The sequence below is a fragment of the Microcaecilia unicolor genome, chromosome 12 (genome assembly GCF_901765095.1).
Source record: "Microcaecilia unicolor chromosome 12, aMicUni1.1, whole genome shotgun sequence".
Taxonomy (NCBI): Eukaryota; Metazoa; Chordata; class Amphibia; order Gymnophiona; family Siphonopidae; genus Microcaecilia; species Microcaecilia unicolor.
In genome coordinates this window covers 73869986-73896085 of record NC_044042.1, presented here as the reverse complement: position 1 = coordinate 73896085, position 26100 = coordinate 73869986, and the positions used below count along the sequence as shown (strand labels likewise).

Here is a 26100-nt window from a genome sequence, read left to right as displayed (position 1 = left end):
CAACAACTTTTGTGGAAATCGGAAATGAGCTTTACCCGTTATTAGTCTGTGTGCGTGATAAGAGAAGTTTGGGGAGTCCTGGAGTTTATTATAGCCACAGATCTTAACTTAGGGGGTCTTTTACTAAAGATTAACTCGAGTTATCTGCAGCAGAGCCCATAGGAATAAAACAGGCCTCGCTGCAGATAACTCGAGCTAATCTTTAGTAAAAGGCCCCTTAAACTGCTTGTGCACTGACCTCAAGGTCTGATACAATTTGATAGCACATACTAAAACATAGACATTAAATGTTTTCCCCATGCACTCTTCTAGTTCCCACTGTTGCAGAACTGACTCCAGATACCCCAACTACCTGTCACCTGCCTCTGTTTTAAATATAGAAACAGCTCTTAGGTTATCAGAGGAGATAGATCACGGGTTTTCTTGCAGCCTAACCAGCTATGTGGCAGCTAAATACATCCTACCAGTCACCCTCCGGAGGCCAACATGATTTCTAAATCAAGCCCTATAGGATGAACTGAAAAATATCTGTTCCTAAAACAAGGTTGTAAACCATAGATCTCTTCCTGGCTCCACAATGGAAGAAGACCATGCGTATCTATAGTTCAAAACTGATCTGCATTAGGAGCTCTTTTCTACCCTCTCTTGCATGGAGGCATTGTAATGTCAGCAAGGAAACCAAATGCAAAGCGAGTGTGCTCACTTATAGATGAAAAGCATTTCTAATGAATACAGATGTCTCCACCTTCCTCTCATTGTGTTATGATAAATACCCTGAAGGCACCAGGTTATCACAGCCATGGACATGCAAAAATCATTTAGTATGGGCATAACAGGATGAGCAAGCAATGAGTGAGAGGAGGAAATAAGACAAGAATGAAACACCCACCACCACAGCAGACCCACCCACACTTCTCCAAATAAAGGTGAGTCGACTATCTGCACAATGCACTCACTATCTCTCCAGACTAGGGGAAGCATTTTGCCTCCAAATCTTACCATCATGGCATTCTCAAGCAATTTCCTGTCCAGAACATCCATGTCCAAAGCTCAAAGTGGCCCTCATGGCGGGAGCTTTGGGAGTAACTTCAGTAGTAGATCATTCTCTGGTGCTGGGTTTGGTGGTGGGATGAGTTCTGGGTTTGGTGGTGGGATGAGCTCTGGCTTTTCGGGTGGTAACAGCTTTGGCTTCACTGGTGGAAATGTCCTCCTCACGGGCGGAGAGAAGCAAACCATGCAGAACCTCAACGACCGCCTGGCTGCCTACCTGGAGAAGGTCCGAGCTTTGGAGGAGGCAAATACAGAACTGGAGCTCAAGATCCACCAGTACTATGAGAAACATCTGAACAGCAAAAACCCGTCAACCCGAGATTACACCACATATTATCAGATAATTGAAGATCTTAAGAATAAGGTAAGATAGTCCAGCATCCTTTCAACTTTTTCTGGTTAACCTCTATCAGCCCAAATACTCAACTAAGTAAAGGTCTTGAGGGATTACCTGGATGGACAGCTTGTCAGATGCCCGGGAAAGTGTTAAATAGAATTAAGAACTTTTTTGTTTTGTATCAGCGTGAGAGCCACACATTCATTACATCACCTTCAGTATTACAGCCTGTTTTTCAAACCAGGTATCTCAGGATTCAACTTTAGACCTGCAAATTCCAGTTAGGTCCCTCTACCAATCTTATCTTATATTTTAAGATGGTTCTCGTATCCTGCATCTTCCTTATTCAGATTCTGGGTGGATAACAATGAAAAGAACGTGGACGTTACCAAGGAAACACAGCCATATGTTACTAAATAATAATAATTTACAATTACGAAATAATCTTCTAACACTAAAAGCAAACAGCTTATGGTTTTAATAACAAACATTTTTTTAAAAATAAAAATGTCCTTAAAACTTTCCTAAAATACCAATGAATTTACCCTTAGCTGGGTTTGAGTCTTCCTGTGTCCTTAACACTGCTTTTCCCTTTCACCCTTACCTCCTTGTTATTCTACTCCCTTGTGTTCTGTGATCATTTCTACACCAACTACAGCTAGGATGGATATTCCTTTCCAGATAAATTAAAAATTTACAAAGGAAAACAAAGCAACATCCATGCAATACAGTCAAATTAGTTGCATGAAAACTGTGCCAGAGGCAGCCCAAACCTTGTACTTCTTTCCATTGAGTAAAAGAAGAAGCAGCTGTTGAAATTATGTTCATACAAAGCATCCTGACCCATTAAGCCTGTCTAAAAAAAATCATTTGGTAAGCCGCAGGCATTTATGCTGGGCAAAAAAACATTTTTTCTAAGGCTCTTTACAAGGAGTCTGATGACAGGTCTGAAGTCTGATTGACTGATTGGTTTATAAAGAAATTGAATTTGCTGCAACTACAGACAGGAGGATTCTGCAAATTAGCTTCTTCTGTTGCACCGACATACATAAAGTAAATTAAAACATACAGAAATGGAAGGAATGACTTGAGCTGTATTGGCTTTTCAAACAACCCAACTTATTCTGTCCTGTTATGCCATTGAGTGTTAACTTTGTATAGAAAGATTATTAAGAGCAATGACAAAATTATTTTTTGTTCATTTGAAAAGAAATCTGAAAGTGTAATTTTAATATCAGGGTTTGAAAACTCCAAGCATAGATATAATAAGCTGCTCTCATCTGATGGAGGTGTGATATAGCAAATTTACAAATAAGCATTAAACAACAGATGGTGAACAGCACATTGAGGCTGCTTTTAACTCTTAACCCCTTATTCACCTGCTCAGTAGCCATGTTGTTTTAATTATCTCTATAATAAATGAGACTCCCTAATCCCTTATTTGTCCTGTTTGTCTCTCTTTAATAGATTGATAGATCTGTCAAGCAGGGACTGTCTCTCACATGTTTATGTGCAGTGCTGTGTATGTCTAGTAGAGCTATAGAAAAGATAGGCAGGTCGTAGCCATGCCTAACGTATCAAATTTTGAAGGCACCAAACACCTGGGATAAAAAAGAGCCTAGTTCCCATAGTTTAGGACTTTGCTCTGGAGAAGAAACCTCTCCTGCCCACTGCTCTCTGGTCCTGCCTATGGACACCACCATCTTCAATCCTGTCCTGGAAAATGAGACACACTTAGCAAAAAATGGATCGGCAAAATACCCCATAAATTCTCTTAAAATGTGCCAGATGATAAAATAAACTAAAGGCTGTTGAGTTCTAATGAGATCTCTTGAAAGCTTCCAGGTGATCACCATCTCTTCTTTCCTGCTTTCCAGATCTTCACTGCCACCATGGACAACACCAGGATTCTTCTGCAGGTCGATAATGCCAGGCTGGCAGCCGATGACTTCAGGCTGAAGTAAGTTGATAAAACAGACAATAATTGATCCAGTGAAGCTTTGCTCTCTTTTATCCACTTCTTCTTTTAAGCATAAAAAGAAACAAGGTAAACTGATTCAACAAGACAAAACTTTATTTATACAAAGGCTCCACTTGGAAAGATGCCGAGAAACTTTCAAGAACAAATTTTGAAGTTATTCTTAGAACCCTTTCTAACACCAGATTAGCCTCTGCTCATCTCCAAAGAGTTAAAAGTCCCTTTTCTATCATTTCCAGGTCATGCCGGCTTTGTCAAAAGCATTGCAATGTACACTCAGTTCTTTTCTCAGCCAGATAATCTGGGACGACCAGGAACACAACACATGCAAATACAGCTTCAGAAGCTATTTCAGCTGTACAGTAAACAAGTACAGATTGAAGTGACCCATGGGGAAACTGAAAGATAACCAGGCACACTTCCACAGCCCGTACTTCTTATTTTGATAAGGGTTTTGTTTCATTTTGTATTAAATCATTAAGGACACTTTCATATACAACTGTCTGGTCTCTCTCTTGTAACAGAATGTTCTTTAGGTAACAGCATTGTCAATTTTATAAAGAAAAAATATATGATGTTTCAATATATTCTGTAGCCGAGATACATTCACACTTTGATGTCATGGGTCTGATTAGCTCTTTCTGAGTGCACACATCATCTGTTGAAGGGAACTTTTCACATCAGATGAGCTGAAATTGACCAGTCTGATTAGCTTGTTTTTGCAGTGTGTAGAACCCTTGCATGGAGTTAATATACTCCGGAATAAAAAAAGATCTGCTTCTATTCTCAGAGGAAATAAAATTGACGTACACAGACAGGCTCATTTTCGACAGAGAAGGATTTCCATCTTTCGACACAAATCGGAAGATGGGCGTCCTTCTCCCAGGGTTGCCCAAATCAGCATAATCGAAAGCCGATTTTGGGCGCCCTCAACTGCTTTCCGTCGCGGGGATGACCAAAGTTCCCGGGGGCATGTCGGAAGCGTAGCGAAGGCGGGACTGGGGCGTGCTTAACACTTGGGCGTCCTGGGCTGATAATGGAAAAAAGAATGACGTCCGTGACGAACACTTGGACGACTTTACTTGGTCCATTTTTTCTTGCGACCAAATCTCAAAAGGTTGCCCAAACTGACCAGATGACCACTGGAGGAAATCGGGGATGACCTCCCCTTACTTCCCCAGTGGTCACTAACCTCCTCCCACCCTAAAAATAAAACACTTTAAAAATATTTTTTGCCAGCCTCTATGCCAGCCTCAAATGTCATACCCAGCTCCATGACAGCAATATACAGGTCCCTGGAGCAGGTTTAGTGGGTGCAGTGCACTTCAGGCAGGCGGACCCAGGCCCATCCCCCCACTACCTTTTACACTTGTGGTGGTAAATGTGAGCCCTTCAAAACCCACCACAAACCCACTGTTCCCACATCTAGGTGCCCCCCTTCACCCCTTAGGGCTATGGTAGTGTTGTACAGTTGTGGGGAGTGGGTTTTGGGGGGCTCAGCACCCAAGGTAAGGGAGCTATGCACCTGGGAGCAATTTGTGAAGTCCACTGTAGTGCTCCCTAGGGTGCCCAGTTGGTGTCTTGGCATGTCAGGGGGACCAGTGCACTACAAATGCTGGCTCCTCCCATGACCAAATGGCTTGGATTTGGTTGTTTCTGAGATGGGCGTCCTCGGTTTCCATTATCGCTGACAACCGGGGACCACCATTTCTAAGGATGACCATCTCTAAGGTCGACCTAAATTTCACAATTTCGGCATCCCCGACTGTATTATCGAAACGAAAGATGGACGCCCATCTTGTTTCGATAATACGGGTTTCCCTGCCCCTTCACGAGGACGTCCTGCAAGGACGCCCTCAGGAAAACTTGGGCGCCCCGTTCGATTATGCCCCTCAGAGTGTGTCAAAAGCCCCTGTGCACCTGCCACAGATGATAAGTAATTTTGATGTCCAGTGTGTGCAAAGCTTTTCATGAATATTCATTGTAGGTATCCTGAAAACCTGACTGACTGGGATGCCTCCAGGACCAGGTTTGGGAACCACTGCCCTATACAATATAATGGTTAAAAATCTAATCTGTTTTGATTTTAAGAATGATTATCCAATTTCTACACAGCTTTCTGCATTGTTAATTTTAATCTAGGTTTCAGAATGAGCAGGTCCTTCACCAGGCGGTGGAGGCTGACACTAATGGTCTGCGTAAGGTCCTGGATGAGCTGACCCTGTCCAGGTCTGACCTGGAGATGCAGATCGAGAACCTGACCGAAGAGCTGGCTTTCCTGAAGAAGGACCACGAGGAGGTGAGGCACACTTCAGTGTCACTGACACACAAACAGTTCTCAGGAAGACATACTTTGAATGTGATTTGCATAAATCAGCTTGTTTGATTCAAGCAGACTTTAGATCAAGGCAGCTTCTTTGTGGTGGACAGACTGATTCTGTCTTTCACCCCATCCAAAATCAGTAACATAACAACAGCAGCTGTGTCAGTTGGAGAGGGCTGTTTGGCCCCAGGCTTAGAATGCACTACTATTACAACAGCGTAAACAACTGTTTTAAAAGTGCTTCCATTATCTTGGTAAACGTAGGTGCATATTTCAGAAGCACTGTTCATGTTTTAGATGTTCACAAAAGGCTCTTAGTTATCCAAATTGCATGGACGACTAAACCCTATTTTACAAAGCCAGTCTAAAACTGAAGAATGTGCCTCTGGCAAGGGGCGTGTTCTGGGCATGTTTTGGGTGGGACTTTTCTGGGCTTAAAAATAGATATTTATTCCCCATTTTAGAAGAGAAATAAACATCCGTGTACTATATGATAGATGTGGGGAGTTAGACCTGCTACCTAGGATGTCCGGGGGACCCTTTTTATTCCCCATTTTAGAAGAGAAATAAACATCCGTGTACTATATGATAGATGTGGGGAGTTAGACCTGCTACCTAGGATGTCCGGGGGACCCTTTTTTGGAAACAACAGCGCTTACTCTGTGTTAACAGCCAACCATAACAAAGGTAAGTGCAAAGCCAGTGCACTAAATGCAAGGAATATGCCCAGTATGTTCCCTCCATGTATTGCACGAACGAATCACCACACTTATTCCAAACAGAAATGAAATAATGGACTGGAGGCGTAGCCTAATGATTAGAGCACCAGTCTTGACATCCAGAGGTGGCCAGTGCAATTCCCGCTGCTGTTCCTTGTGATCTTGGCCAAGTCACTTAACCATTCATTGCCTCAGGTACAAACTTAGATTGTGAGCCCAACAGGGAAATACCCAGTGTCCCTGAATGTAACTCACCTTGAACTACTACTGAAAAAGGTGTGAGTAAAATCTAAATAAAGAAATAATAAGCTACTGGAGACTCAGCCTCCAAACACATGATCTCCCTGCTGTTCCAATTCTCCCTTCTGACCTCCCCCAAGAATTCAAAATCTTTCTTCTTACCCCCCTAAAATTTCACAATCCTCTGGACCTCCCCCAAGAATTCCTAGTCCTCCTGACCACCCCCACCCTCACCCCGCTAGGTCCAAATCCCTCTCTAACCTCCCCCATCATGTCTAATCCACTTCTGACTCCCCCATGAGTTATGATCCCCCTGAGAAAAATACCCACTCTAGACACAACAGCTGCAGTGCCTGTCTTCCCCAGGACCTACCCAACATATATGTTATAGTGGCAGTAACCCCCCCCCCCCCCATTAGCTAATTGTGTGCACTATTGATCAGTAGGATTCACCATTAAGTAATAGTATGCACTATTGACACAGGAAAGCAAAATAAAATCTTGGATAATTTCCCTGTCATTTTGGATTAAAAACAACTGTTAATTTTAATTGTGCAATATGTTTTTGGATATTGGCTCCTCAGTAATGACTGGAGGCAGCTGTGATATTTGGATTGCTAGTGTAGAGAAAGTATAGGGTAGATATTCAAAGGGGTTTAAGCAAGCAGAAGAGGCTTCAGCCCACTTAAACCCCAATTAGTGGGCCGGGAGGGGATATTCAGTGGCAGTTAACCAGGGAGAGCTGCTGAATAACTCCTCTGACTGCTGTTGCACTGCCTGGTTAGTACTAGGCCGGTCTGTGGGCAGAGTCAGGATGGACCAAGAAGGCATGCAGGCTCCAGCGATAGTCAGTGCCAGTGCCAGTGCCAGTGCCTGCATACCTAACTGGGCAAAGGCGAATGCACAAAAAAACAGTCCTATCTTTGCCCGGTTGGGTATACCGACCCTGGCACTGAACATCAGCTGGCACCTGCATAACTTATTTATTTATTTATTTATTGCATTTGTATCCCACATTTTCCCACCTTTTTGCGGGTTCAGTGTGGCTTACAATATGAGATGAGTGATGGAAATACAGTTTGTTACAAATTGGTTATGGATTACATTGTGCAGAGTTCTGCGAGACAATCGAGGTGTCGTTAAGGAATGTAACAATGGAACACAAGCATTGAAACATTGGAAGGAGACAATGAGAGCTTAGAGGGCGATAATAAGGCATAAAGACATATGGTATGCATATTTCTGTGAGTAAGGGTATGAGTGATGTGAGATTACGGGGGTCCACGGGCCCGAATATGGCCTAGCATTGAATATTTGTGTCTAATTCGGCCCACAACTGTCAGTGACTTTAAAACCGAATTTTCAAGTTTCAAATTTTTGTAGTGATGCTATATCACCTTTAGCTTTCCTTTCAGAGAGGTTTACAATAACTATATTAAAAGAGAGAAAAGAAATGCAATGCATGATAGGACAGGATACTAGCAGTCAGGCAGTCCGACAGAGCCCAAAGTTTCCCTGTTCTTGGTCTTCTCTCCTGGCTAGGAGAAAAAGGGTCATATTCAAAATGCTTCTTTAAAAAGGAAAGTTTTGATTTAAATTTAGTATGAGAGCTTTCTTAAGTGTGAGAGGGAGAACATTTTAGAAGGGTCGGACCACTGACACTATAATATTCGTGTTTGTATGAAGTTGAGGCAGAAAACATTTATCCTTCGAAAATCCATGAAGACATTCTTCTTTTTCTACAAGTCCCACAATGAGAACCTATAGCCTCACTAAGTCACCCCACTAACCCACTCAACTAGGAATGCCTACCTTCTATAACTACCCTAATCACTCTCTTCCTTCTTCTCTTACCCCTCCTAATCATTACACATTAATAATTGTATCTGATATCCTGTAATGACAATGTTTCAAATCTATGTAAGCCACATTGAGCCTGCAAATAGGTGGGGGAATGTGGGATACAAATGCAATAAAATAAAATAAAATATTTCTAAAGGACGGCATGACATTATTACATGGCCTTGGGGAAAGTTCACTGCTTATCTCTAGGATAAGCAGCAATTAATGTACTGTTCTGGGATCTTGCCAGGTACTTGTTGGCCTCTGTTGGAAATAGGATACAAGACTTGATAGACCTTCAGTCTGTCCCAGTATGGCAAATGCTTATGTTCTTACGTTCTTAAGACAGTTGGCATGAGAGGACGTAAGATTTCTAAAAAGGAAGTAGGGTATGAGTAATCATGAAAGATAGGGAGGGGCACCTGAATAGATTTTAACCTCCATGGGCTGAATATCACCCGGTATAGTTTTTAATATAAAGTATATTTAGGAATAACATTTTATGAACTCAGAAAGATTAAAACAAACAAAACAAAATACTTTCTCACAGAAGGAAGAGAGAGCTTGAGGAACCTATTGCTACAAAATACTACAGGATTTAATAAAATAACTGCAATAATAATAGTAGTAGTAGTAATAATTATAATAAAATAGCCCCAGTATATGGAGGATAGATCACTTAAAGGCTATTTAATGGAGCTTTGGGTTCTTTACATCCCTGCAAGGGTGGGGACACTTCCTCCAAACACCCATGACTCGTGCTGTCAGAGAAAGGATGCCGGGCTAAATGAACCTTTGGTCTGACACTGTTTCTACGTTTCTTATATTTTGGTTGTTTGTTTATTAGTGAAATGTAATAAGAGGAAATTCTGTACAGTACTGTAAGCAGTTAATCTTCCTTATAATTGTTTCAGGTTTTAAAAGGGCAGAAGGCAATTTACTTAAATATATATTTAGCTGGACCAAATATCATATTTTACTATTGGCCGAATACGAATATGAAAATATTATTCAGCTGAATACGAATATCGAATATGAATAATGGCATTGAGCTTTAATATAACAAATAATAAAAGAAGCAACGTGACATCAGAGATCAGTGTTTATTTCAGTAGGACCTAACACAATAGAGCTCCAGTTTATTCAAATTTAAAATCACTATTCGGTCTAAGATGAATAATGTATTTGAAGCCAAATAGAATCGAATACAAATATTCTGTAGAGCCCTAATATTTATATTGCACCATCCAGGGTAATAAGACCCTTGTTGGCTGTCACGGTCTGGTTATTCAGTGCCATTATAGTTTAATAGTTCACAGCATTTGGCATAGCACTCTTCAAAATGGCCGGAGTGGTTTGCAATCCAATAAAGAAAACAGAAAGGAATGCCACTAAGTATATGAAAGACACACATAAACCATTCACATAGACATAGCCATCTAAGGGCCAATCAATCGAGACCTCCCCAATCACGTTTACAATCTACATTCAAAAATCAGGTCTCTGATATTGCCTGTCCCACCTCTGCCAAACGCTTGGTGGAAAAATAGGTTTTAAGTTTCAATTTAAATTGTCTTAATGAAACTTCCTGCCGCAGATGTTTCCAAAGGTAGGGGGCATGCCAAAGAAAGTCACTGCCTCATGTTATAGTGAGTCACTCATGTTGTGTATTAGGAAGAGAGAGTAAAGCATGGGATCGGAGGTAGGGTATCACTATGGATCAAGAGCTGGTTGAAAGATAGAAAGCAAAGAGTAGGGTTGAATAGTCAGTATTCTCAGTGGAGAAGGTAGTTAGTGGGGTCCCGCAGGGGTCTGTGTTGTTGGGACCGCTGCTTTTTACATATTTATAAATGACCTAGATATGGGAGTAGACTAGTGAATTAATTCGCAGATGACACAAAATTATTCAGGGTTGTCAAGTCGCAGGAAGGCGTGTGAAAGAATTAAAGGAGGACCTCGCGAGACTGGAGGATTGGCGTGCAAGTGGCAGATGAATTCAATGTTGACAAGTGCAAAGTGATGCATGTGGGTAAGAGGAACCCGAATTACAGCTATGTCATCAAGGTTCCGCGTTAGGAGTTACAGACCTAGAAAGGGATCTGGGAGTCATCGTTGATAAGACGTTAAAACGTCTGCCCAGTGTGCTGCGGTGGCTAAGAAAGCGCACAGAATGTTGAGTATTATTAGGAAAGGGATGGAAAACAAACACGAGGATGTTTATAATGCTGTTGTATCGCTCCATGGTGCGACCGCACCTCGAGTATTGTGTCCAATTCTGGTCACCACATCTCAAAAAAGATACAGTATAAAGGAATTAGAAAAGGTGCAGAGAAGGGCGACAAAAATGATAAAGGGAATGGAACAACTTCCCTATGAGGAAAGGCTGAGAAGGTTAGGGCTCTTCAGCTTGGAGAAAAGGTGGCTGAGGGGTGGTATGAGAAGTCTACAAGATAATGAGCGAAGTAGAGCGGACAGATGTGAAGCGTTTGTTTACACTTTCAAACAATAATAGAACCAGGGGACACAAGTTGAAGTTAGAATATGGTAGATTTAAAACAAATAGGAGAAAGTCTTTCTTTACTCAGCGTGTAGTTAGACTCTGGAACTCGTTGCCGTAGAATGTAGTGACAGCAGCTGGCCTTATGGAATTTAAAGGGGGTTTGGACAGATTCCTGAGGAAAAAGTCCATTGAACATTATTACATTTTTTTTTTGAGGGGGGAGGGGGGGTTGCCGGGTTCTTGAAGCCTGGATTGGCCGCTGTCGGAGACAGGATGCTGGGCTTGATGGGCCCTTGGTCTTTTCCCAGTATGGCGGTGCTTATGTACTTATGCTTATGTACTTAAAGCAGAGTTTGCTGACCACAAGGCTCAACTTGAGCTATAAAAACGTAGCAAAGGGACCAAGCATGCTGGTTTTCCTCCATACAGCACCTTATCGGTCAAAAACAAAATCTTGTACAAAGGCTTAAACTTCACTGAGAGCTAATGGTAATGAACAAATAAAGGTGTAACGTGCTCCCTCCAAACAACCCCTCCCAACAATCTAATGCCAGTTCTTAATCTCTTTAGTAAGTAATGAGCAATCCCTAAATAGATCATGTTACCATAGTCTAATTTTGAAATAACTAAAGCATGTAGAAATGAATGTAAAGTAGTACTATCACAATAAGGACAGGCTAACCAAAGCTTCTGCAAAGTATAAAAAGCAACCGAACTACCTGAGACACCTGTTGCTCAAATCTTAACTGGTAGTCCAAAGCAACCCCCAAGTATCGAAAATAATTACACAATGTTACCCAGCCTTCTAAAAATAGTGGGACAACCACTGGCCTCACTAGATGACCTGTTAACCAACAGGCACAGGATTTTTCTACATTTAATATCAAACCATTTTTTGCCAACCAACCTGCCACTGTGGTAGCTGCTCAGTAACTCCAAATTGACATGTGTTGGGCGTGCATAGGCGCCTACGCGCAGGGCCGCCGAGAGAGTGGGCTGGGCCTGAGGCAAGGCCGCCCCTGGGCCCCCCCAAGGTTGTCGTCATCGCCGCCTCCCCTCCACCCGCCCCCCTCCGTCCACCACCGGGCTGGGCCCCCCTGAATTCAAATCATAGCGCCACACCTCAACTTCGCTCCGTGTGAAAGAAGCGTAGCAGTGGCAGTCTGCAGATCGCCTCCCTTTGGGCCTTCCCTTGAGGTTGGGACACAGGGCGGGAAGGCCCGAAGGGAAGCAATCTGCAGACTGCCGCTGCTGCGCTTCTTTCACACGGAGTGAGGTCGAGGTGAGGCGCTATGATTTGAATTCAGGGGTGCCCGGCCCGGTGGTGGATGGAGGGGGGCGGGTGGAGGGGACTGCGGCGCTGGGCCCCCCTTGGAGGCCCGGGCCCGGGGAATTTTGTCCCCCCTGCCCATCCTCTCGGCGGCCCTGCGTACTCGGCTTAGTAAAAGGGCCCCTAGTCAAAGGTGAGGTGACCGTAGGGGGTGGCATTTGACAAGTTTCAGTGCTAGGTAAAATTGCCAGTGTTCAGGAAAAAGAAAGCAAATATTACTTACATCTAGAAAAACATATTATTCAAAGAGGTTTATTTTTCTCTCTTTTTCCAGGAAATGAGTTCTATACAGGTTGGCACTGGTCAGGTGAATGTAGAAATGGATGCAGTGCCAGGGGCTGACCTGACCAAGATTCTGAATGATATGAGGGACAATTATGAAAACCTTACAGAGCGGTATCGGAGAGATGCAGAAGCTTGGTACACAGATAAGGTAAAAACCGTTCACCATTACTAACATCCTCTCCAAGGAGATGAGACAGCTGTAGGCTTGTAATACCACATATCACTCTCTCTGTCTTTCCTTTCAGAGCAATGATCTGAAGAAGGAGATTTCCACTGGGATAGAGCAGGTGCAGTCCAGTAAGACTGAGATTTCAGATTTGAGACGTACTTTCCAAACATTGGAAATAGAGCTTCAGTCCCAGTTGGCCATGGTAGGTGACAGGTGATGCATAACTGCATACGTCATAGCTTGCAAGTCCAAACCAGTTACCCTATTAAGCATCTCTCTGAAGTGTCCTGGTCTTGCCTTAACCTTAGTAGTGTACTTTCAGTTCCTGAGCATGCTGCCCTTTGCTTCACACTGTAGTATAACCAGAGCTTTTTTTCAGGGGGCACTCGTGGGTATCAAGTACCGGCATCTTTTCCATTGCTTGATAAAACAGACTTATGATACCCAAGTATTAATGAAGTGTCCAGGCTCTGCACACCCCATGCTGCCTTTTCATAGATTCTGTGGCTAGATGCAGAGTGCCTGGTTATTGTGGGGTGGGTCCCTCAGTGATCACTCCATCACCAAGTTGCAATCCTCACTTGAGTGGTTTTATTTTCAAGACGTTCAAAGGTTTGATCACCCTCCAAAATACAGAACAGCACAATCTATGATAATCAGTTGTTGCAGTCCAAACTCATGTAAGGACCAGAATTTATTCAGAGAACAAGTTTATTAAAATATCTTGTCATGAGATGCCATCATAAAATATCTTAGGATTCCACTAGCATAGGTGTTTCATCCATTCCAGCTTTTGCTCTGAGTTTTTTAAAATTATTATTTTAAAGTACAATGTGTAAGAGCTCCTTCATGTGACTAGCTAACCTCAGGGTAAAATCTGGAATAGCTGAAAGAGCTACAGAATGGGAGTCTTATGGCATTCCTCAAATACCATTTGGTATTCTTAAACCTCCTTTTAATTTCCTTTCATCTCAACACATAAACTCTATTATTATTTATTTAGATTTTGCTCACACCTTTTTCAGTAGTAGCTCAAGGTGAGTTACATTCAGGTACTCTAGATATTTCTCTGTCCCAGGAGGGCTCACAATCTAAGTTTGTACCTGAGGCAATGGAGGATTAAGTGATTTGCCCAAGATCACAAGGAGTAGTAGTGGGATTTGAACTAGCCACCTCTGTATTGCAAGACTGGTGCTCTAACCACTAGGCCACTCCTCCACTCTATGAATTCCCAAGCATTCTGGCTAATAATAAAATAGCATTATTGATTGATCCTACTAGAGCACCTGCTTTTACTAATCATTTGCCTCTTCTACCTTCTGCCAGAAAAAATCCCTGGAAGACACCCTGGCGGATACAGAAGGCCGTTACTGTACTCAGATTGCAGGAATGCAGGGTACGATTGGCAGCGTGGAGGAGCAGTTGGCTGAGATAAGAGGGGACATGTCACGCCAGAACGCAGAGTACCAGCAGCTCCTAAATGTCAAGACCCGACTGGAGATGGAGATAGAAACCTACCGCCTCCTGCTGGATGGAGAACCGAGGTAATGAAAACCTTTGACAAACAGAAATGATTCCCGCAGACATTTATAAAGGGTAATCCATTTTGTGCATTCCTGAAAATGAAGGAAATGGAATAGGATTTTTTATTAAAATAGATTTAAAGTTTAGGGATCCCTTTGGTAACTTGCATTAACTGGTTCACATGCATCAAATGCAAGTAATCCACAAACGTGGAAAGAACACCAGAATCCCACGGAAAAACACAGGACAAAGACAGAAGTGGGGATACTGGCACTTCAGAATCAGACCTAGGGACACCAAAGATGAAAAGTTAATCTCTTATTGATGACTCTTAATGATGACTCAACACAGCACCGTGTTTCGGCTCGAACGTGCCTTCCTCAGGAGTCTATTAACGATATACGATGTACATATAACAATCACAAATGAATCAGTCATAAAAGCTGACACAGCTGATAGCGAACGGTTTTGAGACTTCCTAAACTTTGAAGAGGTTTTTTTTTTCAAGACCCTTTTTGCAATTCAGTCGTTTATGACTGACTCATTTGTGATGGCCCACAAAAAATGTTTTTCGGAACTACACATTGGCACTAAACCTGAGTTCTATATTAGTGATTACGCGCTAATCGCCGTTATATAGTAAATGGAGATCAGATCATCAGGCTATGCCTTTGTCAAGGTGCCTTCATTGGCTTCTTATTGAGGCTCGCTGTCAGTTCAAGCTCTGTACTTTAGTCCATAAGATATTGTAAAGGTATTCTTTACAATAAGGACCACAGACTAGTCTCATCAATCGACAGACACTTGCATATTGCAGTATCCAATTTGGGGGGGGGGGGGGGGGATGAAATTTAAAGTAATCCATTCATTGTGTTTTGCCTATTGAGCTGTGCAATGCTGGAATTTACTCCCTCTGGATCTTGGATTGACCTCTTAATATATGAGGTTTCATAAATGATTGAAAGCGCATTTATTTCAGAGATACTTGGGATAAAGCATTATTATTAGTATGGTTCATAAGATTACTTTGAACTATGTTTTTTAAAGATGCTGTATTTCCTAGTAATGTACTAGCTTCATATGTATTGTGATTTGCACTGACCCTGAAAATGGCTTGTAGCGGAATATAAATCTGATTGTAACTGTAATCGTTATAGAATATTTGCATTAGTTGGCATTTTAGCATTTGACTTTAGTCACAAGCACCTACGCTAAGTGAATAGCTGGTGTAAATCCTCAAACGTAAATACTGGCTGTTATATCCATAACTGAATTGCTTGGCACACCCCTGACCCGCTTGATCCCCCTCCCAGGTCCAAGCTCCCCTTGCAGCTGCGTCAAGGGCTGCGTCAGGGGCATACAAACTACCAATCGGTTTTAAAATCCAGCCTTGAGAAAGTATCTTGAACTGGTAAAATCAGCATCTTCAACCTGAGCTTGGCGAAACATGGCCCTATTGGGCATTCATTTGTAACAACCTGGAGCAAGCGTAGTGGATAAATAACGGAACTTTTTATCGGCTTACTGTTGTTTTTTCCATGTTGGATTTTGTTAGCTGGTTGCCTTGTTGTTTTCTGGTCCCCCCCCCCCCCCTTTTTTTAATCGTTTGTCTGGGATTAACTGGGAATATTCAGTGGCACTTAATCAGATAGTGCTGCTAAAAATGACAGCACCTAAGCTGAAACCAACTACTCTGTGGGTGTTTTGGGGGCAGAATCAGCACTTAGCTAGTTAACTGCTAATATTCAGCTCTTAAACGGATAAGATGACCGCAGAAATAGGACCAGATAAAACAGAGTCCTATCTTTATACGGTTCATCTTAGTCGGTTAACTGCTGAATATCCCCAAGGCCGCTGAGAGACTGAGCCGGGCCCCAGGCAGGGCCACTGCCCCCCTTCAGGATCATTACCGCTGCTGTCCTCCTTCCCAGGATCGCCACCACTGCTGTCCCCCTCTCCCGTGCAGCAACTGCAAATATCTTGGGGATGGGGATCCCAAGGCCCCGCCAGCAGGTCTTCTTCCAGTGCTGCTCTTTACTCTGCTGCATGGCCTGCCCCTGCGGGTGCTTTTCCTCTTACATCGTGCATGCTCGGTTTCAAAATTGAGCATGCGTGACCTGAGGTGAAAAGCAGCCGCTAAGGCAATGCGGCAGAGTGAAGAGCAGCATTAGAGGAAGATCTCTTCTGCTTGTGGGGCCTGGGGGGGGACCCCTGCCAGCCAAATCAGAGGCCCTGGCCTGAAGTCCTGCTGTGTCTGCTCCTCCTCAGCCTCCAAAGGGGGCCCGGCACCGGAGTTTTCTCTCTCCTGCTCCTATCGGGACACGATCACCCGGGTCCCGTCAGGAGCAGGAGAGAGAGAGAGACCCTCGTGTCAGGCCCCCCTTGGAGGCCAGGCCCAGGGAATTCTGCTCCCCTGTCCCCCCTCTCAGCAGCCCTGAATATCACACTTAGCTGACTAGGTTATAGTTGGATATTCAGTGCCGGTGACTGAACATGGCCCAGCACTGAATATCTAGGAATAAATAGGGTTACCATATGTCTGGTGTTACCCGGACATGTCCTCTTTTTGAGGACATAGCCGGGCAACCAGGCGGGTTTTGCCAGCCTGCCTGTTTGACCGGATTTCCGGACAAACGGGCAGGCTGGCGGGCGGGCCTAGTGGTGTCCTATCCTAGTTTCCTCCTCTTACCTTACTCTACTGCCTTGGTGGTCTAGTGACCTCTTTGGGGCAGGAAACAGCACCCTCTTTCCTGCCTGGAGCGCTGCCCTGCATTCCGTTCCCCTTGCTGACGGTCCCAGCGCCAGTTCAAAATGGCTGCCGAGAGTTGAGGCCAGTGATGTGCTGAATGTTAGTGGATAGCTGACTGTATCGCGCGATATACGGTTATCTGTTAAGTGCTGACCAGGAATATTCAGTAGGAGATAACCGACTATTTCCTGCTGAATATTCCCAGGTAGCCGGTTAAGTTAGCCAACCATAAGCCGATCCTGGCTGGTTAAATAGCACTAAATATCAGGCGGTAAGTTTATAGAATAAGGATGTAAGTCAGTTACAAATGTAAGTACTAATTAGTGCTTGTTAAAGCCAATTATTGATATTTATTAAGTGTCAATTTAGCACCAATTAACAAATTAAGGGTCCTAGTTACTAAACAGCGTTATAGCCACGTTAACGTTTTTAACGGTGTTAACCATGTACACGCGTTAACCATGTATGCGCCTACAGTATTCCTATAGGTGCCTACACGGTTAGCGTGCTAATTGTAGGCCCTTAGTTACACTATAATTTGGGGCGTAATTGGCTGCCTAACTTTTAGCATCCAATATGGAATTAAAGAGTAAGTGTCGACAATCCTTAACTATCAAGGGCTGAAATTCTTTGGAAACATTCTGCTTTTTTCCTTACAGCAACGCATACGTGAAATCACAAGCTGAGTCTAATTCGACATCTCAGTATGGATCAAATTCACAGTATGCGTCAACCGCAGAGGAGCTCAAGAAAGGTGATCAGATGTTTTCCAGCATAATCTCTTCCCTGGCTTAGAGCCCCTTGTCAAGCAGCTGGTGCCTTTGCTTTTGCTAGGGATGTGAATTAGTCTTGAAAGAAAATGAACAGTGCAACAAAACGAGCTTGTATCATTTCTTTTCCTTAAAAAATCCCCCTTCCCAGAGAACAATGAAGGCAGACAACCATCCATGCCATCTACTATCTTCCTGTCCCTTAGAGATCGTATATACTTGTCCCAAATTTTCTTGCACCCACAGAGATGGCTCCTATACTGTCAGATTTCCACTGGCTGGCACTTATCCAGTTAGCAGCACCTGCTACATGGGCGTAGATTGGGGGGGGCAAGGGGGGCAGTGCCTCCCCCCAAACGAACTGCTCCTACCCAAACCTCCTTGGACTAACCCACCACTATCTTCTCTTCTCCCGGCCGCTGCTATGGCAGCCTGGAGGAACCGCGAACTTCCATGCTCTTCTCTTTTCTTCCCTGCCTCTCGCTCGCTCACTCACTCACTCACTCCACCCCCCTCCCTGGCAAAGCATAATGCAAACGTGCGTGGGGCCGTACTCCTGCTGTGCATGCCACTGCTGCCTCCTTCCTTCTCCCTCACTCGCCTCATAAGTTCCTTCCTGTTTCCGGAGAAAGGAGGGAAGCCGGCAGCGGCACGCGCAGCAGGAGCACGGTCCTGCGCACGTTTGCATTATGCTTTGCCAGGGAGGAGGAGGGATGGAGTGAGTGAGCGAGAGGCAGGGAAGAGCATGGAAGTTTTTATTTTGTTTTGTAGCAGCGTCGGGTGCGGGGGTGATGGAGAGAGTGAGTGAGAGAGAGGAAGGAAAGGGCAGAGCTTGCAGTTCCTCCTGGCTGCCATAGCAGCAGCCAGGAGGAGTAGCTAGTAGTTTGATGCCTATGTCCCTAACCTTGCTTGGGGGGGGGGGGGGGTAGAGAGAGTGAGTGAGTGAGAGGACAGGTGAGGCAGGGAAGGGGAGTGAGGGAGGACATTGATGGAGAGGTGAGGCAGAGATGTTCGATGGAGGGATGAAGGGGAGATGCTGGATAGAAAGGAATGAGAGAGAGAGATGGAAGATCCTGCAAAAAGGAGAGAGAGGGGGGAGATGCTGAATGGAAGGGGAAGAGAACACAATGGACAGGAATGAGAGAGAGAGATGGGAGATGCTGCAAAGGGGGGAGAGGGGGAGACACTGGATAGAAGGGGGAAGGGGATGGAAAGAAACAGGATGGGCAGGGGAGAGAGGAAATTTGCTGGGTATGGATGGATGGAGGAGAGGGCAGGGGAGAATGGAGAGTTGCTGGACATGGATGGATGGAGGGAGAGGGCAGGGGAGAGAATAGAAATCGCTGGACATGGGTGAATGGAGGGGAGGAAAGACAGGAAGGAGATGCACATGGATGAAGGGGAGGGAAGAGAGGAGAAATGCTATACACAGATGGAGTGCAGGGCAGGGAAGAGAGGAGAAATGTTGGACAAGGATGGAGGGAAGGAAAGAGAAAGGAAGTAGATGCACATGGATGGAGGTGAGGGGAGTGAGGAGAAATGCTGGACATGGATGGAGGAGAAACTGCTGAATTTAAGGGCTGGATCGGAACACTTTGAGGGCAGATGCTGAAACTGGAGGAAGGATAGGGACAGGGCTAAAGATGGTAGACAGGACGCATAAGTACACAGGAGGATGGTGGACATGGCGAGTGAAAAAATATCAAATGGAAAGAAGACACTGCATAAAACAGAAGACATTAGGACCAAAGTGAACATAAAAACTAAATGCTCAGACAACAAAGGTAGAATAAAGTATTTTATTCAGAATTTATTAATTGGAATATGTCAGCTTTTGGAAATGTGCATCTGTGATATTTTGCATTTAAGTTTCAGTTTCTCTAGTATTGCTGCATGCCGAGTTTGACTTCTTGAGGTAACTTTCCAGTTCAGTATTTTGCCTTCATATTTTTTTTTATTTCTAGTTCCTTGTGTCATATCTGTTGCCATGTGTTTTTTCATGTGTGATCAAGGTGCAGTATTCTGCTAGAGTGTAGTATTTGCAGCCTTTTTTTTTTTCACAAGGTAGTGTACTGGTGTTTTAGAGCCCGATGTAATTGCAGTGCTGCCTTTCCATGCATAAGGTTGTAGCACGTCCTGTCCTTGGAATTAGTGCTGTAATGGTTTAGTAAGGTTATGAGTGTGTTTTTGCACAAGATTGTGTATAGTGTTTTGCAGTGGAGAGATTGTGTGTTGGCCTTACTGAGGTGGCACCAAAACATCAGAAAGGGGTTTAGAGCCTAAACCATGACACACTACCTCTTGAAGGATCTACATATACAGCTTATGCATTTCAAAGGTCTACACTGGCATGGTATGGGAAAGGGGGGTGGGGAAATACTACTAGAGAGGAAGAGGGAGTGCTGGGTAAGGAAGAAAGAAGGAAGGAAGGAAGGAAGGGAGAAGAGCTGGCTTGATATCTCATACATATTCATTATGGTTATTCCCCCCAAAAAGCCAGTTCTTTCTCCCTTTTTTCCTTCCTCCATATTAGCATATTCAATTGCATATATATATATGTAAATGAATATGCTAATATGCCCCGCCCCATCCTTTGCCCCCCCCCCCCCCCCAAATGAAACAGTCAAACTACACCCACAATAGTGCCTGTCTATATCAGCAGGATAGCTTTCAGTCTCTTGCATTTGTTTTCCAAATTGTTGTTTCAGTGAGAGCTGCTTGGTGAAACTCTCTGCAAAATTTAGCCCTTCACATGCCTCACTTTTCCAAAATGACTCTCTATGTGAAAGTGTATTCCATTCTACTATAGTCACACAGGGCCCCTTTTACCAAGCTGCAGCAAAAGGGAGCCTGCGCTGGCATCATTTTGACTTGTGCCGAGGCCCCCGTTTACTACAGCTGGTAAAAAGGTAGTCTTTCTTGTCTTCAGGAAATAGCCATATGGCAAGTAAAGCACTTGCTGTGTGGCCTTCACGGGGGGGGGGGGGGGGGGGGGGAGCCCTTACTGCCACCCATTGAGGTGGTGATGAGGGCCCCCGTACTAACCCAGCAGGAACCGGGCAGTGCGCGGCACTGCCTGATTACCACCAGCTACATCCCGGCACTACAAAAATTAATATATTTTTGTAGCGCCGGATATGATGGCGCTGGGGGTGGGAAGTACCGCTGGGCTGCTGCGGTAGCCTAGCGGTACTTCCTGTGTAGCGAGCGGTAATCCCACATAGGGCTTACCGCTGCTTTGTGCAAGGGGCCCAGAGTTGAGTAACGCATTTGATACACTACCTTTCTGTGGTACAACCAAATTGTACTTTGGGTAGACTGAAAGACCATCAGTTCAACCTTCTTTTGATTGCCTGACTAGAGCTTTGAATTTCCAAGTCAAAAATGAGGTTGGATTATCATAGACAGATGCAGCCTTTTATTAGGGAGCTGAAAATCTAGCACACTTATAGGCTGATATTCAGAAGCTAACGCAGGCGCTAGAGGCTATTAGCGTCATCCTAGCACCTGCGTTTGCTACTGCCCCTTGATCAAAGCCCCTGAGCACATGAAACAACATGCTCGTGGGCTCTGAACGCAACTAGCATGCAAATGCATGCAAAACAGGGCTCTTAGCACAAGTAGCATGCAAATGCATTTGAAATGTATTCCTACCCAGTGATCAGCGAGCAGCGCGCCAAACATTGATGCACTATCTGCTGCAAACCCTATGCCAGCTCGGAGCTGGCGTCAGTGTTTTGCAGACTATTGGGGAGGAATGGTGAGCCCTGTCCAGCGTGCATTTGCATGCTAGCAGGCCCTCCATTCCCCTCCAATTCAGCAGCCCCCACCTCTGCAAGAGCAGGAACCCCTACCCACCCACCCCACAGTGCTGGGCGGGGCTTCACACCATATAAGGGAGAAACCTCCCTTATATGATGTGAAGCCCCGTCTAGTGTATCCCAGGATGCACTGGGCAGAGCTGGGCACCGCCATTTTTGAGGTGGCACCAATGGAAGAGGAGGGAGACCACCTCCCTCCTTCAACAAAGTTAGGGGGTAGAGAAGGGCTGCTAGACCACCAGGTGGAGGGGCTTGACTTGCAGCCCACTGGGCCACCAGGACTCCTTTTGATGGGATGCTGGGGCGGGGGGGGGGGGGGTTAGAAGGGCTGGAAATCCACCAGAACTACAGCCCGGGGGGGGGGGGGGTGTTGACTCGTGGACCACTGGGCCACCAGGGCTCCATTTGAGGAGATGCTACGTGGGGTTATGGGGGATGGAGACCCACCAGATCTCCAGCCCCCTCAAACTTGTAGGGGGGAGGGGTCGGAGGGACTGGAGATGCACCGGACTTCCAGACCCCGTGTTGCTTGGCTCATGGTGGAGGTACTAGGCCACAAGGTACTAGGCCTCTATGCCAGCCGAGACCTGTCAAACAAGTGTGGGAGGACTGTGCCTGAGCAATCCTCCCGTACTTTACCCAATGATCAGAGATAATAGCATGTTTAAATTTACATGCTATTATCTCAGATCATAGGGGCGGTAAAGCCCCGCGCTGTTCCAGCGCTATTTCTAGAGCGCTGTTTGGAACAGCGCGGGTTTTTGATCATCTGCCCATTAGAAAAGAGAATCCAGTTTCTTAACTTTCATGCTCTCTATGTTTTGTTTTAAACTGCGACGTTTCAAGGTTCAAATTTTTGCCATTCCAATTTTCAGACCAAACAAGAACTAGAAAGATTAAGACGATTGTGACAGACATGGTCGATGGAAAGGTTGTCTCATCCCAGGAAGAGATAATTGAAGAAAAGATAAACTGAAGAGGTAGCAGTGTAAAAAAGCAGAAAAAAAATGTTAAGCTCAACTCCTCTAAATGGCCATAAGTCTAAGAATTGCAGTATGATGTGTTACTAAATTATGTTACACTAACAACTACTAACAACCAACTAAGCTAAATGATCTGTTGTTCCTATCTGCATCATAATAAACTTTTTTTTTGAAAAAACAACTCTGTGCCACTCATTCTAAATACTTGAGATAGCCTCTGCCATGCACTAAAGAACCAAAAAATAATACAGTGTGACAGTTTATGAAACAGAAGCCACATGGAGGCAAATTTCAAAGCTATGCTGGTAGGTGCAAAATACACGGATAAGTTTCCCTATGGACTTTGGACTAGCTCTCAAAAGGGAAGTTCAAGCATATTTTCCCTTTGAAAACTGCACAGAGAAAAAGCAGTCACTAGTGGAGAGATTTGCATCTGCTAAGGCCACACCAGAAAAACTAAATTAATCCTTTGCTTCATTCTTTACTTAGGAGGATGTTGGGGAGATACCTAACACTCCACAACAGGCAGAAAAACAGGTTTATCAATTTTTTATAACCGGATTATCAACAAAGTAGCAGTAAGTAGTGGTATAGTCCAGTTTAGATTTTCTTATATCCACTTAAACTTAAGAGGTAGTACTCAATTTTTATAACAACGCAATTTATAGCAAAAGAACTTCAGCAAAAAAGATTAATCATATATATTTCTCTTGAACCTCAGTGATGTAAATCGCCATCCTTTAAATAGGGTCGATTTGATAAACATCAAATTCTTCACTGGTTCTTATATTTTTTTATTATATATATACCTTAGGAGATACCTAAGCCATAATTAGTCTTTGGTGGTAGCAATTCAGAAAAACTGAAGCAAACCATGTTAAATCTGGAATATATAATAGAGCAAACTGACAAACTAAAGGGTAGAAAAATCATCTGGACCAGATGGTATACACTTAGGTGCTCATTTTCAAAAGAGAAAAATGTTTCAAAACCATCATAAAGGGGCAGAAGGACATTTTTCTCACCAAAACATCTCAGTTGCAATTTCCAAAACTCTGATTTAAGATGTTTTTCTCCACAGTTCGCCCAAATTTCAAGGGGGCGTGTTTTGGGTGGAACTTGAGTGTTCCTAAAAGTTAGCTGTTTTTCTGTCATAATGTGACAAAACCAAAATGTCTGGGGCAAAAATTGAGACAGTTTTGTCTAGACCTGTTTTAAGTGCAACTAATTTACAAATAGGTGCCCTAAATGATCAGGTAACCACTGGAGAAATTAAGGCATTACCCCCCCCCCCCACCTTTTTAATCCCCCAGTGGTCACTGACCCCCCTCCCACCCCCAAAGATGTGACAAAGACAGCACATACTAGGCTCTATGACACCTTCAGATATGATGGGCTTTCCTATTAGAGCAGCAAGCTGGTCCCTGGAGTAGGCTAACGGTCAGTGCAGTGGACTGTACAGAAGGGGACCCAGGGCCATATCACACTGTAACTGGTACAACTGTGGTGGAAAGTGTGAGCCCTCCAAAAACCAATAAATACCTGAGGTACCTACACATAGGTGACACCTGCAGGCTTGAGATCTATTGTAGTGATGCACGGTGAGGTTTTTTTTCTGTTCCTGGAGGGCTCACAATAAAAGAAAGTTACCGTGAAAGTTGTACCTGGGACCTTTTATGTGACGTGCACTGCAGTACCTCCTAGGCTGCCCCACTGTTCTACTGGGATAACTGTTTGGCCAGTCTACTGAAAGTGCTGGCCCCTGGACAACCCAATGGCTTGTTTTGTATGATTTTTCCTAGATTTTGTTTTTGAGAGAAAGATGAATTGAGCACAACAAAGCTATGCAGATCCTATCTTAGCCTGGTTAGCTATGCAGGGCTTGGCACCAGATATTGCCAGCACCAGCATAACTGCCAGCTCCTCCCCAGTACCGCCTCTTCCACTACCCCTGACCTGCTCATTTTTGGGAGTGGGGGGGGGGGGGCAGTCAGTGCCGATATTCAGTGGCATTGCCTGGTTAAGTGCCACTGAATATTGGCAGTTGGCCAGCTAGAAGTGATTTAAGCGGGCCAGAGCCATTCCTGCCTGCTTAAATTGTTTTGAAAATTGGCTGGATAGAACATTGCAAACAAGGGCGTAGCCAGAATTTAGTGGGAGGGGGTCCAGAGCCCGAGGTGAGGGGGCACATTTTACCCCCCCCCCCCCCCCTTTAGATTGTAAGCTCCTTTGAGCAGGGACTGTCCTTCTTTGTTTAATTGTACAGCGCTGCATAACCCTAGTAGCACTTTAGAAATGTTAAGTAGTAGTAGTATGCTGCAGGAGGCAGAGCCATGCAACAGGGAGAATGCTGGCTTGTGGTCCCGTGAATTGAGTGGAGGAAAGGCAACAAAAGAAAAGAACCACAAGAGACCCTGGCAAGGTATGGGGGATTGTTGGAAACGGGGTTAATTTGTTTAAATAAAGTTTGTGGCCACTATTATTCAGGGCCTGCAGGCTACAAAGAGAAACAGGTTAGTGCAGGTATGCCCATGCCTGGTGGTCTGACAGCTACTGTTGGTTTTACAGAGTCAGTTGGGAGGGTAATAGCTGACAGAGAAGACGTAAGACGTGTGTGTGTGTGTGTGTGAATGAGAAGAGTGTCAGCCAGACATACCATCCCCCACCAACCCCCCCCCCCCCCTTAAAATCACATTGACTAGCACATAAGCACCGCCATACTGGGAAAAGACCAAGGGTCCATCAAGCCCAGCATCCTGTCTCCGACAGCGGCCAATCCAGGTTTCAAGAACCCGGCAACCCCCCTCCCCCCAAAAATATATATATTTAATAATGTTCAATGAACTTTTCCTTCAGGAATCTGTCCAAACCCCCCTTAAACTCCCTAAGATGGAGACCAGCTGCTGTCACTACATTCTCCGGTAACGAGTTCCAGAGTCCAACTACACGCTGAGTAAAGAAAAACTTTCTCCTATTTGTTTTAATTCTACCATATTCTAACTTCATCTGGTTCTATTATTGTTTGAAAGTGTAAACAAACGCTTCACATCTGTCCGCTCTACTCCGCTCATTATCTTGTAGACTTCTATCATATCACCCCTCAGCCGCCTTTTCTCCAAGCTGAAGAGCCCTAACCGTCTTAGCCTTTCCTCATAGGGAAGTCGTTCCATCCCTTTTATAATTTTTGTCGCCCTTCTCTGCACCTTCTCCAATTCTTTTAAATATTTTTTGAGATGCGGCTACCAGAATTGGACACAATATTCGAGGTGTGGTCGCACCGTGGAGCAATACAACAGCATTATAACATCCTCGTGTTTGTTTTCCATCCCTTTCCTGATAATACTCAACATTCTGTGCGCTTTCTTAGCCACCACAGCACACAGAGCAGAAGTTTTCAACGTCTTATCAACGATGACTCCCAGATCCCTTTCTAGGTCTGTGACTCCTAACGCGGAACCTTGCATGACATAGCTGTAATTC

At 44.3% G+C, this 26100-nt stretch overlaps 1 protein-coding gene across 1 annotated transcript; it reads left to right on the top strand.

The window, feature by feature from the left end:
* Positions 1–964: 964 nt before the first annotated feature.
* Positions 965–22795, top strand: LOC115481575 (keratin, type I cytoskeletal 47 kDa-like). The gene is made up of 8 exons (XM_030220827.1): positions 965–1414; positions 3265–3347; positions 5508–5664; positions 12594–12752; positions 12850–12975; positions 14100–14317; positions 17706–17800; positions 22513–22795. Exons 1-8 carry the CDS (start codon positions 1004–1006, stop codon positions 22611–22613), a joined length of 1350 nt encoding a protein of 449 aa, XP_030076687.1. The 5' UTR covers positions 965–1003; the 3' UTR covers positions 22614–22795.
* The last annotated feature ends 3305 nt before the right edge of the window (positions 22796–26100 follow it).

Excerpts from the sequence above, each read along its gene's own strand:
- LOC115481575 (XM_030220827.1), top strand. The coding sequence starts at position 1,004 with ATGGCATTCTCAAGCAATTTCCTGTCCAGAACATCCATGTCCAAAGCT. Across the intron at positions 1,415-3,264 it reads TTGAAGATCTTAAGAATAAG|ATCTTCACTGCCACCATGGA; the intron begins GTAAGATAGTCC and ends CCTGCTTTCCAG. Across the intron at positions 12,753-12,849 it reads AAGCTTGGTACACAGATAAG|AGCAATGATCTGAAGAAGGA; the intron begins GTAAAAACCGTT and ends CTTTCCTTTCAG.